The sequence below is a fragment of the Amblyomma mixtum genome, chromosome 1 (genome assembly GCF_055824585.1).
Source record: "Amblyomma mixtum isolate Tamu chromosome 1, ASM5582458v1, whole genome shotgun sequence".
NCBI classification, from domain to species: domain Eukaryota; kingdom Metazoa; phylum Arthropoda; class Arachnida; order Ixodida; family Ixodidae; genus Amblyomma; species Amblyomma mixtum.
This window is the reverse complement of record NC_143012.1, coordinates 200,061,222-200,080,670: the sequence shown is the minus strand read 5'-3', so window position 1 is coordinate 200,080,670 and position 19,449 is coordinate 200,061,222. Positions and strand designations below refer to the sequence as shown.

The 19,449-nt window shown below is 45.1% G+C and overlaps 1 protein-coding gene across 1 annotated transcript in view; it reads left to right on the top strand.

The window, feature by feature from the left end:
• LOC149370530 (uncharacterized) overlaps positions 1-19,449 on the top strand; it is a 108,961-nt gene that overhangs the window by 32,741 nt on the left and 56,771 nt on the right. Inside the window, exons 6-11 of the mRNA XM_089577946.1 lie at positions 5,630-5,747; positions 6,056-6,159; positions 8,830-8,934; positions 11,267-11,329; positions 14,295-14,360; positions 14,420-14,488. Coding sequence (XP_089434072.1) covers positions 5,630-5,747; positions 6,056-6,159; positions 8,830-8,934; positions 11,267-11,329; positions 14,295-14,360; positions 14,420-14,488 — 525 coding nt within the window. The remainder of the gene's footprint in view (positions 1-5,629; positions 5,748-6,055; positions 6,160-8,829; positions 8,935-11,266; positions 11,330-14,294; positions 14,361-14,419; positions 14,489-19,449) is intronic.

The following is a 19,449-nucleotide window of genomic DNA, read 5'->3' as shown; positions in this document are numbered from 1 at the left end:
TCCACCCTTCGCGTCACAGGCAAAGCGAACGAGATCCTTGAGCATGCGCTGCACATTATGGCGTATAACCACAGCAAAGAATAAGAACAGCCATGGAATCGTGGAGCCTAGGCTAGAGCTCTTGGAAATTGCGGCAGTTGTGTGTATTCTCAGCTGGGAGGTTTCTGGAGAGCAGCAGCAGTTGGCCAAGTAAACATCCAGGAGACAGGTCAGAAGGGCGACTCACGGGTCACCGACAGTTCGTGGTCATTAGTGGGGTAGCATTTAGGTTGTCGTCTCACAAAATATTTCCCGCTTCTCTCGAAAGATGTCTCGTGGCGTTGGGACGTCATCACAACACCCCCCCCCCCTCACCCCACGGGGCTGCGACCTATCTGCCATCTGTGACATAAAGCAATGAAATTCAAATAAATTCAGTGCAATTGCCACCCGCCCACGGTGGCGCTCCGCAAGAGCCTGACAGGAGCTCGGGAACAGCAACCAGTCTCCACCAAGCTCCACCGGTGGCCATGTTTTAAACAGCCCCCTGCAGTGACAGTCGCGCATCGGTTAACTGCTGCAACACTGCGCCAGTATTAGTATGAGAACTCCCCGCGATCTACGAATGCGATTGAAAGGTTCATGACGTCATCACACCACGTGAATACCAGTGGACCAGTTAAAAGACACCGCAAAATTTGAAAATCTGAGGGCTTCGAAAATTCATGTCGACCCACTACTGAAAATTGAAAAGGACCCTCAAAGTTTTAGAAGCAGTCCCATGCCAAAAAGTCGATCAAGGTAGATTACTCGGAAGAATAAGGTTAATTAGTGGGTTGCATTACATCCTACATGATTATTCAACGGAAGTTACTCGATCATTCTAGAGGGCAATGGCTCATGCATAAAATATAAGGGCAGTGGAACAAGTTCCAACCTGAGTTATATGGGGAAAATCGCAAGAACATTACATACTTATTGTAAGCGCAGTAGCAGGTATTCTGAACGCTATCGCATTTTCGTCTTTAAGAATGCGGTTAAGAAAGCCCGCAAATTACTTGTCACGCCTTTCTGGAGTCATAGAGCAGTGATACTAGTTAACGTGCCAGCTCAAGGCCGTTATCTGCAACGTCGCACTAACCAGCTCAGTTGTGGTCTCAGTGATTCTTTATGGGAGTAGTTGACAGGTTCGGAGAAAGTAGTAATATTCTTTCGAGCAGCACTTCAATCCCGCATTCTATCGTCGAAACAAGTCATCCTGATTCTTCCAGATCAACGTGCCTTATAACCAACAAAAAATACTTTTCTTGCAATAACTTCCTCCTGAACGAATTTTCACTAAGAGGATAAATTGTCCCTTGTCATGCAGAACATGTAGAGTACGTAATCATGGCCTAGCCTACACACATGTTGTGCTTTGTTCCTGCCTAAAAAATATGGACAAGTTCTTCTCGTTGTGTGGCTTCCACTACGTGCTGTATGGCGCTAAAAATCTAATTACAGCAGAAAAATTACTCTTTTTCACCCTCTTGGTTTCCTATGACCGTCAGAGTAGGCTAGAGCGCAAGAAGCGTTTTTTAAGACGAATTCTATAACACATCGACGAGTAGGCAATCTGAACCAACACCTATGCGCACTTACTCACGCACTATTTAGTTTTTTCTCACTTTCGAACGAAAATATTCCCATTGAGTAGCACGGTGTTTCGCTACTGGCCCCCAACAAACACCGCTAGAAAGAAACGTCCACGAAAGCAGAGCATTGAGATGCTTGAAATTCATTTATTATTGGTCCGGCAAGACGGATACGGCGTCGTTACCAGAGTAGCCACCGCTCGATGCAAACCCTCCAGTTGTTTATTTTGGTTGCGTGTGCCCGTGCATACAATCCGCGATCGAAAGTATATGATTTGTTAATGAGTGAGCATTAGAAGAGTCTGCAAGTGGTAATGGTAACCGCCGTCTCTCAGGAGCCAGTCGAAAGGCCACGAACGAACTTAGTACACCAACTACACGCACTTATTATACTACCTCGAGTATAGCGATCCTTAGTATGCCACCTCGGATATATGGATCTTTGGTGCTGTAACCTCGGATACAACGAACATTATATACCTCTTAGTATATAGTGAACTTTAGTGTGTTAACCACTGATATACCGAATTCTTGTATGCCACCTAGGATATAACGAACTTTCTTGTGTTAACCTTGGTCTATAATGGATTAGATATAATGGACCTCGGATATAATGAACTTCAGTGCGTTAATCACGGAAATACCAAACCTAAGTGACTAAGTGTGCCACATCGAATATGAGGAACGTTCATGTGTTAACGTCGGATATTTAATTTGTTACCCTCGGATGTAACGAATCTAAGTAAGCCATTTGGGATATAACAAACTTTCGTGTCTGAACCTCGGATGTAATGAACTTACGCGTTCACCTCGGATGCAACCAACATAAGTGTGCCGCCTGGAAAATAACGAACCTTATTGTGTCTACCCTGATATAGAGAACCTATCGCTGCTAACGCATTGAAACGATCCAATGAGGATCGCCTAAAAGTTTTTTTTTTCTAGCAGTCGCTGTTCTAGCTGAGGCGGACAGCGTAAACTTATCTGCCGTACCTATATAGCACGTTTTAAGTTCATCTATACAGCTTTTAGAATAGCTGGTGAATCTCCGTTTACAGGCACTTAATGATGATGCGTGTTGCCCCTTTGCTGCACATAAATTCTAAAGTTCCTTCCACAAAAAACGCCAGCACATAAAATAACTGCGCTGATAGTCTGGGATAATTATGCGTAGAGAACTGTAACGGTCAACATGCACGACCAACGGGGCTTAAGAAGCTTTCTCATTCTTTTAACGCGCAACCAATGATCTCAGCCTGCCTTGCATGCCATCTAAAAGCTGTTCAGAACACAACGCATCGGAAGCCTTCTAACAAAGTTGACTGCAATTTAAGGAGCAAAATTACGCCGCATATCGGGAAGCAAATTTTGGAGTACCAATAAAAAATAAGTTAATGACGCAGAGAAACAACATGAACTGGTGGGCGAGTTGGTCTGACATATCTAGTGAAGCAGCGCAACGGTACAAGGCCAAGGGAAGAAGAGGACAAACACAGCGCTGAATCAGCCCTGTGTTTGTCCTCTTCTTCTCTTGGCCTTGTGCCATTGCGCTGCTTCACTAGATACATAGAGAAGGACGCGGGACCGGCAGCGTGCAGTAGTAGCACCGGAGCAGGGTATTGATCTGCGAAGTGGGCCGCCGCGGTGGCTCAGTGGTTATGCCGCTCGGCTGCTGACACGAAAGCCGCGGGTTCGATCCTAGCCGCGGCGGCCGAATTTCGATGGACGCGAAATTCGAGAGGCCCGTGTAGTGTACGATGTCAGTGAACGTTAGGGAACCCCAGGTGGTCAAAATTTCCAGAGCCCTTCACTACGGCGTCCCTCATAGCCTGAGTTGCTTTGGGACGTTAACAAACCTTTGTGCGCTGTTCAGTCCTGCCATGCACCAACTAGCTCAACTCTCCGTACTTCTGCGCTTCTTTCACTGACTGCTGCTTGTCATTCAAGGCTCAAAGCTATAAAGAGTTTACTACAATAGCGTTGTATGCAGGGCTGGCTGATAAGACATTCTGAAACGCACCACACAAGAAGTCGGACAAACAAGAGCACAATTGTCCATTGAAGATAATAGCAATACCTTCATTCGCAACACCTTTTGCAACAGCAACTCCTGCCGGAGAGGCTGGGGCGTAAGGTGGGCACACAGTACCCGCAGCCTCATGGTCAGCTGTGGGCACTTGGTGACTTTCCCGTTTTCTAATCTGCCTAGCTCTCTATTCCTGGTTCGACGAATACGCCGGGAGTCCGTCGAATAAATGCGGTTGTGCGTTCGCTTTGAGCTTCAGCAGCTCGCGTCCATTTGTAGGCAGGAAAGATGTCAATCGTGCCGAAGAATTTTTAACAGCAGCGGGTATGCAAGGAGCAGAACTTAAAACGGCTAGTTTCCTGCCGCGGTAAAACACGCGTCCACGTTTCCTGATTTTAGGTGTGCGTACGCAAAGAAAACACTTTTCTCAGCCTGAATCTGTAGCCGAAAAGGTACACAGCGCACTTGTACAGAGCACACTGCACTCATGCTTAACATGATAGTATCCTTCCTGTCAAAACAAAGCTGAAGGTAACAGGACGCAGACAAGAAGACACACACAGCGCTAAGTAACTAAAGAATTTTTTGCTCGCTCGCAATAAATAGAAGAAGCATCATCTAAAATATAAAGAAAGCCATGGTTGGTTAGATAATGCTTGCTACGTTTATTCCGAGCAGGCAATTAATTCGCCAGTTACTATGCAACGCTCGGTGAGCGAGCATCTTTTTGTCTGTGTCCTGCTACACTGTGCCCTATTTTTCAACGAATCACGCACCAACTGGCCCAGTTACTTCCCGATATACATAATAGTCGCAACACGGACAATCAACGGCAAAAACTACGTTCGAATGCAATCAGTGATCAACGCCAGCCAATTGCCTACCGTCGGCTTGGTGCCTCTAGACGACACCTAACGCCGAGGCAGCCGCTTCTGCCAGGCTACAGAAATTTTCTGTATCTTTACGGCGGCGCTCGATGACCAGTAAAAGATTGGTCGCACTGCGAATGTGGTAATGCGGTAAGAATGGGGGGAGGGGGGAAGAGGACAGAAGCGAGCGTGGTGCACCAGTGGGGATGGGATGTGTACCCTTCGTCACAGCTTTCAAGCGTATGGTGGTAATAGTCCCGAGGAGCGATCGTTCTAGAGTGCACTCAGGCGAGGAAGCGAAGCACAGCTACGCGTACGGAAATGGAGAGGGGGCCGTGCCGTCGGAACGCCGCGAGTATAGGGAGCGCTAAGCACTCATTACAGACCACAGACAAGGCAGAGTTTGGCTTGCAATGAGTTTAGCGACTTACACGACATAGAGCAAACATGTTCATTTTTAACATACTATGATCCATGCTTTTTGCGAAGAGTGTTGCGCACTTTCCTATTCCATTACAAAAACTTGTTTACACAGCCTGTAGGCTCTGCGTAGACTTTTATCACTTAGTCAATAGGCACCTTATTGACAATCCATAGATATACGGCCGTGCAATTTCATTAAAAGTTCTTCTGGGGGTAGTTGGTGCTTTTTTAACCCCAGAAAATTGTAGCGCTAAAGCACGCTACCACAGAACAGCAGCCCCACGCAGACGCACAGCAGCGCGTGTGTCCTGTTATTCTGTGGTTGCATGCTTTACCGCTCCTATTTTATCAGGTTCAAAATACATTTGCAGTAGACTGCTATCCATAGACTGTGAATACGACAATGAATTTTTAGGAAAGGAATATAGTCTATAAAAACTCTACAGACAGCCTATAAACCAATTTTATGAGCTGGGTATTGCTGAATGTCAAACTAGTGTTTCTTCAAGAGATATCAATCATGTTCACGGATGAACACCGGTGAACAGTTTAAATTGCTACTGTAACCTGCCTGGAACGACGCACAAGAGCGTTAAATGAAGAGAACGTTTGGTTATGAAAAGGCCATAATTTAAATGCCTTGAAAAAGTGAATAGCTGTAATGCTGGCGTATTTCTTGTCTGTTTACGTGTGTGCAGGTGATGCGACAATTTGCAGAAAAAGAAGATATCGAACTCAAAGTGGCCGCCAACAAGTCATTCCAATTTCTGGCGCAATATTTCCAGGGAGCGGACAATCGGTATATCTCCAAACTAGGTGCGCACCAAAGCATAATTTCTGTGTCGATATGTGTATGGTGGTCAGAACATAATAAAAACCGCTCGACATTGATCTAACGCCTGAATTCCAATGGGGAATGTTGTCCATGCGCTCTATGTTTCAGTCTTTTATCTAAAGTCTGTAGGAGCGGCCTTCGGTGACTGGTGTCACCTTGCTCCCACTCTTTACGAGCACGTCACCTCGTCCGAGCAGTTTTGGGTTTCACGCCTCAACGTCACTGACCCTTGCTCCTGCAGTCGTCTGGCGCTTGACAATAGTGTCGCCCTCCTTTATCTCGCTTGCAGACTTTGTCTTGGGAGTAGAAGAACAAGACAACATAGGATTTGTGCTGATGAAGGCGCCTGTTGCCATCAAAGGCACGGCCTTGTGTAAGAAGATCGCCGAACAGGTAAACCCCGCAGGTTCACGTGAAAAAAAAATTGACGCAGGTTCGTCGCAATGCTGCCGAACCTTTAGCAAAGCTGCTTTTCTGCAGGTCTTTCTGCAATACGTTACACATTTCTTTCTGAAATTCTTTCTGCAATTCGTTACAAAATCCTTTCTTCAAATTTTTCTGCAAATGTTTACACACTTCTTTCCGCAATTCTTTCTGCAATTCTGTACACATTTTGTTTCGCAATTCTTCACTTTTATTTATGGTGTTTTTATTTGTATTTGTTTTTATTCTTATTTATAGATCCTTATTTTGTTTTGCTGTTATTTGTTATTGTTGTTAATGTTTGTTATTTGCTGCTGTTGTTTGCTGTGGTTTTTATTTTATTTAATTTCATTTATTTCACTTTTGTTTCATTATTTTTATTTTTCGCTCCACTGCCTTCCAAGGCAGTTTTGCAAACCGACATGACCCCGAAGAACGCGAAGAGTATTTTGTCATTTTTGTTTTGCGCTCCCCTTTTCCCAGCGGTGTTTTGCATAACGATATGGGCTAGAAGAACGGGAGCAATACAGCTTTCACTCTAAAATCAGTGATGTGTAACTAAGTTTGACAGTCAAGGTGCTCGAACTGCGTACACGTTAAAATATATTTGGAAAAATGTATAGGAGGAGGATAATGTCAATCTGCGCTTTCGTTTGGGCGAGTTGGTTCGTTTTGCACTGAACGACTATACCTGCGCTCTGTCCTGTCGTTATGTATCTTATCTTCTACACTTTTTGGCGCAAGTATACTCCGTTATACAGCAGGATAGCACTTAATTCTTCTAGTCCCCATAAAATATCGTTTCCGTTGCCAAGTTGTGTCAATTGCACATGCTCCTTATCTTAAAGTCACCGGCAAATCTGCGTATTCACCTTTATTAGAAGCCTGTCATGTCTATACGTCGAAAATGAGGAATGATTTAGCGTGATTGTGTCAAATGCCAATTAAGTGAGCACGCACTTCGGTAATTTGGGATCGAGGCTGGGTCTTCAAGGTCGACATAGTGCCTAACAAGCGCACTAAAACTTCAGGGTACACTTATAAGCTCCTCGTTAAGGGTATGACGAGACAGCGTTTATGGGTTGAGGCCCTTATTTGTGCAATTGGTCATTCTTTTCTTTAATTATCGATCGCTGGGAGTTTGCATACCACTCTGTGCACAGTGGTGCAACGGTTAAGCGCTGCGCCACTGGCGTGCAATGGCAGGTGCAGACATTGGTGCACATTGTCATACCCACGTTGCTCTTCCCGAGCAACCTCTCGCGACCAGTCATTAATTGAACTACCTACCACCTTGCCGCGGTGAACAGTTTGCTCACAATGCGGTGGGAACGTTGTGATGACATAATAGGGTCACGTGATCTAGTTGCAGCATCTGCCAGCTAAGGGGGTCACAGGTGATTCATCTATACTCTGTCTCAGTAGTTCCTTGCGAAGCTACCAAAGCTGTGATGAGTGCAGACGCGACGTTCTGACGCTGCAAAATCCGCTACCAGTATAAAATGAGCATATGGTATAGCGTGTGCTAAAATATTGCATCATTCCTAATGTACATGTGCCGAACGCTATTTCAGATCGAGCCTTTCCGTTCACTCGCGTTACGTACTCTACTTTCCAAGTTTGATATGCGCAGCTCTTGTTATCTTGTCATATCGTCGCCAGAGCGGCGGCGCCCTTCGAAGAAGGACCGCTCGCTTCGGACTGGGTTTTTCGTTGTGTATTTGTTTAGAGTGGCGATTATTTAGAATGATACTGCTGATTCTACTCTCATAGAGGAAGGGCGGCTTGTTCAGACCTCCTTCACGCCATCTTAGAGTTCTGGGCTTGTTGAAAAAATTGTTCCCGTTCTAAAAAGATGACGCCGCTTAGCTCTGCTTATCCCTGTGTCTCTGATTGCATACTCTGTACTTAAAAGTGCCCTAAAGAACCTTCTGAGGAGAGCACATGAACTCGCGCATTGCGTTGCCATTCACATCTAAGCCACATATTATATTCAGCGACGTCGCTTTGCTCCCCAGGGAGTATAGCGCGCGTCCGCGGTAGGGCCAACAGGACAACGCCGACCTTCAAATGATGGAAAAGTTAGGAAAAGAGAGGGAGAAGCCCGCAAACGCTAGAATTCAAATTTTGACAAAAGAAAACTCAAAATCCTTGCTGCAGGATATTCGTAGAGTGGCGTCCCAGCCATACCGCCACATGACTGAGTTCCCTTTTCAGAGCCCCCTTTATGTGCGATTGTGAACAATACCATAAAGACCAGCAAAATGGTAGTGCTTAGCGTACGCAAGCGTGCATACGCTTGTGGAACATTCAGGGCGTCGATTTATTCTCTTTTGTAACCTTATCTGTGTACGCCACGAGCAGACGACACGCCGAGGATGAGGCGCGGAGGAACACGAGCAATCACTTGACTGGTTGACGGGGACTTCACCTTCCACAGTGCTTATGCAATGGAGCGTAGGCGAGGGTGCCCAGTCTGGTGGGCACACAGAGGGCTCTCGCAGACAACGGCTAAGCGGCTGCGGGGAAACTCTAGTGCTAACGCCTAAAAATATTTACCCTGTGCTGCTCTCTGACGTGTCTCGAAAGCTAAGCTCCGGATATGGCGCTGACTGCATCACGTGTCTTGTGCTGGCACAGTGGACGATCCATCTGCTGCCCAAGTACGAAAAACCCAGCTGGTTGGCCTCGAGCGGCGTGGACTACCTCTGCCGCCTGGCCTTCGCCGATGACGAGGACGACGTGGTGAGCAGTTTCTCGCTGACCTGTTGCTGTGTACTCATTACACGCGCACTCAATCGGCGTACCTGACAGCGACATTGTGAATACTCAAGCTTTCTGACCTGAACGTGAAGCTCGACGGAGGGATGGCCAAAATGCTCTCACATTATTTACCGCATTTTATTCAACATGTTTAAAAATTCACCGCTCTTGCGATGACATCGCGATGCAGCCATTCCTAAGGGTAACACCGTGCCTTTTTCTTGCTCATATTCTGTGCTAAACGTTCGAAAAAAATTTTGATTCAATCCTCTCAGTAGCTCATTCGAAAATTCCTCAAGCAGTGCAGATGTACCACGCCCAGAAACAATGCTAAATTGACCACCACTCATGATAGAAAATTTTACTAGAAAGTAAGAAGTAGTGTGAAAAAGAAGTTTCTCTAATAACTGAGCAACCCCAGGGAAAAATATAAATATGAATAACAATATTTCTCTAAGGCTCCCGTACATGTCGTCAGACTGTATGCTTCCTTCTAAACAAAGAAGCATATAAATATATTTGTACGTGTGGAACTTAGTTCTATTTTATAGCAGAACTATTACAGTTAGGTTAGTCAACTAAAGTAGTAGTCAGATTCCCATGGGCAGGCTTAGGTAAGATGGTCCTTATGGGAAGAGTGAGGCATGTAGAGTGTATAGAAAAATAATAAAAATCGAACTCTAACGGAATGTTTCAGTTATTTGCAGTAGACATAGAATCACTACAACATCATCTGAGGAAAGCTTCCACAAACATTAATAATTCATGATGCTCCATATTTCAGGCATTAGCGGAAGTTCGCTCATAATTAATTTCGTTAGCTCGCTACACTGGGCACTGAGCTTAACAAGGGAAATAAACGTGCGGACATTCAGGGCGCAACCTGCGACCCAGAACATGACTACAACAAGCGGACTCACTATAAAGCCAATTCTTTGTATTTTGTTCCCATGTTGTGTTTTTCTTCACAGTTTTTGTGTTTTGCTTTAACAGCTAACGTATAAAGAATTGTGGCAAAAAGTTAGTTCATAGCTGGCACGCAGCGTGTTCGTACGTTTTTTCATCCCTTGTCGCTGTCTCTACGCTAGCAGTGTAACACGCCAATGAAGTTCAATATAAAAAATCATCTAATCCATCTGCTGCATCCATCGCGTAGTGGTCGCTGATCTGGATCGTGAGAGGGTAATAACTACAATAATAAGAATGGGGTGGAGCGCGTATGGCAGGTTCTCTGAGATCAGAATAGCAGTTTTCAAGAGAAAACTAAAAAGAGCTGTATTCAATCTGTTCTAACCTACGGGGCAGAAACTTTGAGGCTAACGAAAAGGCTTTAGCTTAAGTTAAGGACAACGCAGCGAACTACGGAGAAAAAAATGATAGGGGGGACGTTAAGAGACCGGAAGCGAGCAGATTGAGCAAACGCGTGTTAATGATATCCTAGTCGAAATCAAGAAGAAATGGCTTAGGGCAGGGCATGTAATGCGAAGGCAAGATTACCGCTGGTCGCTAAGGGTAACGGAGTGGATTCTAAGAAAAGGCAAGCGTAGCAGCGGGCGGCAGAAAGTTATGTGGGCGGATGAGATTAAGAAGTTTTCGGGGATACTGTGGACGCAGCTGGCAAAAGACGGGGTTATAATTGGAGAGATATGGGAGAGGCCTTTGCCCTGCAGTGGGTGCAGTCAGGCTGATGATAATGACGGTGATGAAACCTTAGATAACGGTGTGAATGAAATAGCGTTTAACTGTACAAGTCGAATTGTCATTTCTGATTCTGCAAAAATGGAAATTATTATGATACTGGTAGTTTGCTAGATAAATAGTTACAGAAATCTAGAATCCTCAACACCACGCAGACGTCCTGCCAAGCTGGCGTTCAAAAAAAAAACGAAAAAGTCGTTGTGATTACATTAACCCTGCGTTGAAATTTGGACTATGCTATGTTTAGGCTACATTTCGTAAGCTTTGCTCTCTCCAGTATTATTATTAGGAAATATTAGCCAGTGTTATTTCTTCATTTTTTCTATATTGAAAACAATGGTTCCTGAGTGTCGCAAGCTGAGCATATACTAGTTGTCCTTTATGTATATTTCTTTTTCCTACAACAAATTTGAGGATAATTTTGCTCAGGCACTTATGACCACTGCAGGACACGCATTGATCGACGAGCCAAAGCCGTATCATGGCGCCTTTCCGGTCATGCTCACTTTCAGTCTGCAAATATTCTTTCACTTTCCTGGGGTGCAGCAAGAAATCTATTACATAGGGCACGAACTATAGAAACTTTTTTGGTGATCCTTTTCCAAATTTTCTGCAGGTGGCGGCTTTCCAACCGGACATTGAGAAATGCATGACGAATACCGCCACTGATGACATCAAGGTAAGCTTTAAATCTACACTGCAACACTCAATTCCACAATTAATGGCGCTTGTGTCGTGTTAGTAAACAAAGCGTCTGTCGGCTAGCTTTCTTCACAGGCCGCAGCTTAACCGCGATCTTATATCTCCGTGTTCAATGAACGCCGTTTGCGCTCTGTAAGATCAATAAGCTTTAGAATTGCAGTTCGTCAAGTACGCCTGCAATTCCTGCCGATGAAAGGGCGGGAAAATTAAGCTGGCTCCTATAATAGCACCTGGGGGCCAATACAGTTTGTTAAATTGAAAGGGATTGGGGTTCAGGCGAATGTGACCATCTCCTGTCAAACTTTCGTCCGCCATGCTGCGGTAATTACTGGTCGTTGCCATGCATACCGTATACCGTTACCGCATGTACTGCTGCTCGAAATAAAGACACTCACTGGCATTTTGTTATTTAAGGAAAGTACGCTTAGAGTTACTTGCAAACATGCCCACGGCTTCACATATCTTCACTTCTAAGGTCACCAGGGAACCATTCTTAGGCAGCACCAATTACAGACGCAATATAGAAACTGAATTTAGCTGTGTCCAGTTTGTGGACTTAATGGAGCGCTCACAGGTCATCATTTAATGTTTAGGAGGGTGGATTCTAGGGCAACTCGGTAACACATGACATTTGTAGTGAGAAAAAAACATCAAGGAAGAAGACCTAAGGCTCAAATCACAGGCGCTAACCTCTGACTGATCACTTTTTTAATAAGAAAGCATTAGATGGCTGATCTCATGAACACGGAAACCTGGCGTCGCACACAAATTAGACGCGTTACAAAACTCGTGATTGCTCGAAACAGTCTGGCGCCACCAAGGGCGGGAAAATACAAAATGTTAGCCAGTACAACAGTCGGTACGAATACTCACAACTGCACTAACTTCAAAAGAACAGAATTAGATTAAAATTGGGATAAAACTGCAACGCTTTTTTATTAGGACAAGGACAAAATTCCACCTGTGAATATTGTATATCATGAAGAATCGCTCATTTACTGCACCTTATAAAGCCGGCGCTCTTATTTTTTGATAAAAACTACGCGATTGTTCACTTTCGTATTTTCCAAAGGGTGGGCGATATGCAGTTGTTGTTGCATGCCGTTCTTTGATCAACGCTTGATCGTGACCAGCAGCCGATACCTGCTAACTTACGAAATTGTAGAAGTATGCAGGACACCACAGAGCTGCCTACTTAGGTAAGGAAAATCATTGATTCTTGATGATATCCGGCTTTCAGCGATGGCCTTTCGCCCTTGTACTTTTCTTTTTTCCTTCATTCTCCTCCCTCCTGGCAAATGCGCATGATAGTTATGCGTCAGGTGCCATTCTTGTCTTGAAGTCGGCAGTTAGCGACTGTGGTGTGTTTCGGTTCTTTGTGCTTCCTAATTTAGGTGGACAGTCTTGTGTCATCATACTGTTAAGGCCGCAGAAGACGAAAAACTGGGGCTTTACTCGTTGCGGGCAGGTCACCGCTGAGTAGCTGACTTGTTGAGATGGCTATATGTGGCATTCAGCACTGTCTTCATGCCGTGAAAATTGAGCCTTGCCACCAAGCCACCAAGAATCCGAATGCTACAATAGGTGATCATATCTTCACCTCAAGGTAACCGTTGAAGGGGTCTTTTCAAGGGACCACTGCACAAGCGGCAGAGACCATTACCCATAAGCCGCGGGAAATAGATCGTAATGCGCCAAGCTCTGATATAACCGCGTCTTCGGGCATGAAGTCTACAAAAGTTGCTTTATGTAACCGTGATAAGAGAATGATATTCGAGAAGCTTTGATAGCTGTGTCTCTTCCGGCAGGAATGGGGTTTGAGGGAATCGAATCTTCGATTCTTCTGTAGTCTTCAGAAGTACAGACCGAGGTGAAGTAGAAGCTGATGTACTGTCTAACTGCACTGCAATATGAACACATGAGGCGCAGCCTGGCGAAGAACACTGCCTACTTTGGTGTGCGTCGCCCTTGCTACGTGATTGGAGGATTCTCCAATGGTTAGAATAGCGGGTGAGAGTCCCGTCAAATAATAAATGTAGACGTCCCGAAGAAGAATGTCGTACCGTTTGATCAAAGGGACCAAGGAGCTAGGTGGTGTTCATTAAGCAATCCTTTTTTTTTTGGCTTAGCGATTCTTAGCGTGACTCTACACTCGATTGACTGTTTCGCAGAATGCCTGGAAATATTGTACTGTCAAACTTATGTGGACTAGTTAAACACCTGCAGGAACTCTGTTTAATAGCAGCGAGCTTTGATTTTGGAGATCAGCAGACTCGGGAATACGACCAAATATGGCTACATTCTCGAAGTCTGCTGTTTTATTATTATTGTAATGTTTCCTTTTTACGACCAACTGAACGCGCTGGTATCGGTTATAGCTTGCCTTTACGAGTCGAGCCACATCGTACTAAGTTATTTCGACTTTATTCCTGGCTTCTCGAAGGGTCGCCACCACTCGTGCATTCTTTATAGCGTTCCGAGGCGGATTCATTGTGCTGCCATCGACATCCGAGCATATGGATCACTATTGTGTCGCCGATTTGCTTTAGTTTCGTTATTCTAGAAAATCCATCGGCGTTAATGAAGTTATGAATTGAATCATCTTTTTTGGTCGACTGATAATAATATTTATTGTTTGTGCCGCTGCAGAGCCAATTGCAATAATATTTCTTGGTAGTCACCAAATATTATAAATACACAAGGTAACTGCTAGCTCAACGGAAAAGCAGCGCTATTAGAGTGGTGCTTTGCGTTCCCGCACGAAGCGGCTGCGCACGCCTGTTTGAAATTCCCGCCGACTGCGGAGCGCAGCTCGTCCCCTGCGACTTCTCACCTCTATCGGCAGAATAAAAAGCGTGCTAAAGGCTTGTTGTAATTTCACTTGACTGCCGGCTGAAGCAGGCTAGCTGAGAGAGTAACGTTTTCTCTCATGCTGGACGCAGAAACTCCTGGCGTTTCGCATGGCGCACATCGCACTCGGGGACATCATCACCAAGGAGGCAATACAGGTGGGCTTAGCCATATCGAGTCTCCGGTTTTAGTGTTCATTGGTTATCGTTCATTGCAGAGACATGTCACCGAGTATATGTACACGGAGGACCCCCCATATGACACTACCCTGGATCTATTTGCCCCGGTAAGAACCGCTTTCCGTAGCCGTGGGCACCTTTAGATAAAGGCGGCTAACGAAGCTGTTGGAGATTTTGCAAATAAAATGCTTATTATCCCAATGTCAACTTCTACGGTCTGAGAATAGAACAACGCTCACCGTAGCAGGTGGCCGTGAAGTAATCGAAACAAGGAGGAATGCTCGGCAAGAAGGTCTTATCAAAGATGTAATTGTTGTGAGGGATGGAATATGTTGTAGGTTCGTGGTGACATCATCTTAATATCATGGATTCTCTTGACCACAGAGCTTAGATTAACCTAGAAGTTGTTTATGGGCAGGAGGTGGGGATCTTAAGTCGGGTTTGCTTCGAAGGTGACCGACCTGTTGTTCTTCAGGCGCGTGCGAACATGATCAACACTTTTGCCAGTCCCTAGCCTGGAACCCTCGTACATACCAGTGATTACAAAAAACGCATGGCGGCATGGTTACCCAGCGTCCTTTCCAAAAAAAAAATTAGACAGAAGCCTGTAGCAGACACTAAACTGCTAGGCGTTCACTTTCCAACAGTGAGATCACAGTGTGTGACGTGGAGGATCCACACAGCGTGAGCCTGCCCTTATGCGATGATGTGTGCCTATACATACAGTGCCGTGAAAGGTGACAGCACACACATTCATGTCAGTTGCACGAAGTTACGCCGGCAAGCGGGATTTTGGAAGCGTAGCTGGCGTTCTTTTGACATAGAGGAATGCTGGTAATAGGAGCATACTGGTAAACCGTTCTAATGATTGGCCCCGCGTCGGGGTGCACCGCGAATAGTTGAGGTATCGTAACGTGCGAGCTTTACTGGTGCACGTAAGAGATCTGCTCACGCCCTCAAAGCTGAATAGAGAACGAGAGGTACAAGAACAAGAAGTGCAGTGTTTGCCAGGTGACCGTTAATGGTTTCTGGATACTGCCTCATATGGAGGTGTTTGTTCCATGCTTTATTTTACACTCGATGTCCACATAGGCGCGCAATAAAAGAAGCATACGGAAATCGATAGGCGTGTTTGGCTATGGCGCAGGTTGTCTGGTATGGCGTTAAGCTGTACATAGTGCCAAAGTAATGGCGAAGACATCTGCAAGAACTATAAGTAAACAAATTTCATATAAAAGGCGAGGAGTATTCTTTCGTAATATACCAATTACAAGGTCAGGTGTGCGACTAATGTGCCCATTTGTGGCAGTTTTTTGGACTGTGCGCAAAAGTACCGCTTGTTTCTCGGGTATGCTTCAACGAAAGAGCAAAGTTTAAAGACGGTGGTTTTTGACTTGATCGACATTGACGCATCGAAACATACCACTGAACTTTCCACACGGTCCCCTGAGTACACCGGCTTCAATACGGCTACATCCCTACATTCTGCTATTAATCTGCAATTTGGAACGCGACGTGCATGGCAGCTTAGCAAACGAGTTTCAGGAATCCCAGAAAACCGCGTGGAAACAATAACTATAAAGTGCATGAAACAAATGCGCAAACTATATTTCTTTTCTCCCATTGATCTCAAGATAAGGATGTTGTCAGTGTAGGGTTAACCACGCAACAGGCAGGCAAACGGGGTCCTATCAGTAATAGTTAAAAAAGTTATCCATTAGAATTTACTTACTCCATTTACTAGTTATGATATTCCTGTTTCTTGATGTCCGCCAGTGCCGGTATTAATATGCCGCGAAAAGCCTATCTTTATCATATAAATCCTATATTTAAAAATTAGAGATCACGTTCCCTGAGACACCTAGTATATTTACCTGGTGCTCCAGAGAAGCCGGCCACTAATTTTTTAAAATAGTTTTTTAAGGTAAAGAGAAGCTTTTTACGGCATCGCAATCCCAATGCTGACACATATGAAAAAAAAAACAGGGAAATCATTTTAACCATTAAAGTGATTACCTAAATTCTATTAGCCAACTTTTTAACTGCTATTGAGAGGAACCTAAGTGCGAAAAAAGACTTCTAGCTAGCCTTTATTACAGCCGTACGAGTTTTTTTTAATTCCGAAAGCGCGATTATCATCGCCGGTGAGCCTCGACTAATTTGGGTCATTTCAAGCGCCATTCGAAAACCATGCGCTTATGGAAAGGCCCAGAGCGACGTCAATCAAGTAGCGACACTCCATGACGCACATACGGCGTGACAGTTTCTGCCCCGTCCGTGCCGGAGCAGCTAAGTGGCGAGAAGTGGAGAGCAGTGGATCACAGGCGAGGTTGAGATTTTCGCGTGGTATGTGCGTCACAAAGTGTTACGATTTGATTGACGCCACTTTGCGCAGTGCCGCAAGTGCGCCGTTTTCGAATGGCGTCAAAATTGGCCCGAATAATTTGAGCCACAGCGCTAAAGGTAATCGCGTTTTACAGATTCCAAAAACTGATATTGCTTATTAATCACGGCCGGGCACAAATCTGCAAATTGCAATTATGTGCCTATTTGTAATAGTTGGAAAGTTAACTATTAGAATTTAGCTCACCACTTTAGCATTTCACGGGATTTGTCTGTTTTTCGATATCCACCGACACTGCTAATGCTACGCCGCAATTTTTTTTTTTTTACCTCAAAAAGCCTATTTTTAAAAAGTAGTAGCCGACATCCCGGGAAAGCATGGTATACATAAAAACACGCTCAGCACCGGCAGATGTTTCGGCTCGGTATCTCCGTTCTTATCGCAACGTGTTGGTTGATTGGTTGGTTTTTGAGGAAAGGAAAGGGCGCAGTATCGGTCTCACATATATCGTAGAAGAACTTGTTGTTGGGCTAGTTGGTAGTTATTCATAATTAAATTCAAAGGCGCCAAACCATACGCATACACACACACACACACACACACACACACACACAGGAGAAGAAAGAAAGACGGGACAGAGCGCCCTGTCTCGTCTTTCTTTCTTCTCCTGTGTGTGTGTGTGCGTATGGTTTGGCGCCTTTGAATTTAATTATGTATCACATATATCGGCGGACACCTGAACCGCGCCGTAAAGGAAGGAAGGAAGGTAGGAGTGAAAGAAGAAAGAGAGAAAGAGGTGCGGTAGTGGAGGTCTCCGGAATAATTTCGACCACCTGGGGATCTTTAACATGCATTGACATCGCACAGCACACGGGCGCATCTTGCGTTTTTGCCTCCATCGAAACGCGGCCGCCGCGGTCAGGTTCGAACCCGGGTACTCCGCAACAGGTTCCATGCTGATAGTCAAACCGTTCCTGAGGACGCTTTCCACACAGGCACTCTCACGGCCAGGCAGTTTGTCCATGGTACGATCGAAAAAAACTTGTAGGAAACCAACCCATCAAACCACAGAACTCTCGCAACACGTGGTTCACAAGCAAATCACATCTGCTGGATGCTACCCGCATCAGCACACATTCCTCCAAAAGCAAGGCCGTAACAAGCACTCTCGAATAAACAAATTACTTCAACAGGCTGTCTGTCCTCTGTACGAATGAATGACACGTTACTGCGACATAGTTCCTACCGCAACATCTTATCATCAGCAGAGCGATGTTGAGTGTACAGCTGGCGCTGAAACTCCCAGGACTTTGAGGGTCGTCTCAGGGTAGTCTCGCATCGTCACAAGCTCCTGTCAATCTGCAAATAGCGTTGGGTGAAGAGCGCGGAGATATACTGTGGATAAAAAACAAACCTGCGAGTTGATCGCCATAATCTCCGACAAAAATGGCGTAGAGTACACGCGCAAGCAAATCATAAGCGGTTTTGAAACGAAAACCACCAACAAAACATGAAGCACAGACTTTCAAGTTGTGCTCCATCACTTGCGCAAAACTGTAGCTGCTTGCAAAATTTTTGCATGCAAGTCGAACGAGGCCGTCATGTTTGTAGCGCTTACAGGAGTGTCGTTAAAGAAAGGAGCAGGGTGCGAATTCTACGACGAGGAACGAAAGCTACGGCGAGGAACGTTAGTACCCATTTTCCGCACCTTTGAGACACTGAGAAACTTCCTAGGCTCTGAAAGCATTTAATATTGTATACAAGTTAGCTATAACAAATCCGCACATATCCATGGTGTACCAGAAATTACACGTAGAGCAGAGGTCTATCTAAACGGCAAAGAACATAAGAGGCCGTCACCAGGACAATTGAACAGTTCACAATGCTTAAGCACCCTACCATGCACCGCCTAGCTCTTTTCCTAACATCGCCATAAATATTTACAAATGAACGCTTAGCCGCCGCAAAACAACACCTCGCATTATAGTTACTATGTCGTATTCAGTGGAGCGCTGGCTGCATTTCCATGCAGCTTTTATGCGTGCTTGTTAAAGTTATGGCTTGCGTATGACAACGCTAACCGCATGTCGCCTACAACACCTAGCAGAACACAGGGAATTAAAGGCCGCCGCGGTTACGTAGCTGCTATGGTGTTCGGCAGCTCAGTATAAGGACGGCGTATGCAATCCCGTTCGCAGCGTCCACATTTTGATAGAAAATGTAGGTTTGCTTTGCGACTTCAGCGTACTTGTGATCTAAGTTAATTCGCACCCGTTCACAACGGCGCCTTTCAAAACTAATGTAAAGATTGTGGACGTTAAGCCCCACATACTTAATAATATATTACTCGAGTTTCTCACGTGTGCCGAGTACTTCAGGATGCAGTTAAATCTTTTCTGTTCTCTAACCTTCTGTTGTGCTTGAGTGAAACTACAGTTGCTCGTCCCTGATGTTGTAGATCTCGCTCTCAGTGCATACGTGCTGCGCTAAAAGCATCATCAAAGGCCATCAGAGGCGAAAGGCGACCGGTGGACCAAAGCTACAAAAATTCCCCAATGGTCAGTCTTATGATGACATTTTCAGCATTAGGTGTATCACGGCTTCGCGAGACTGACTTGAGGTTTCCAAAAAAATTTTGCATCAGTTTCCGATGACAGGTTAAACTATGCGGAGCTTCATTTTCAGACATTTTGACATGTTCTGCCGCATCGGTTTTACTAGAGA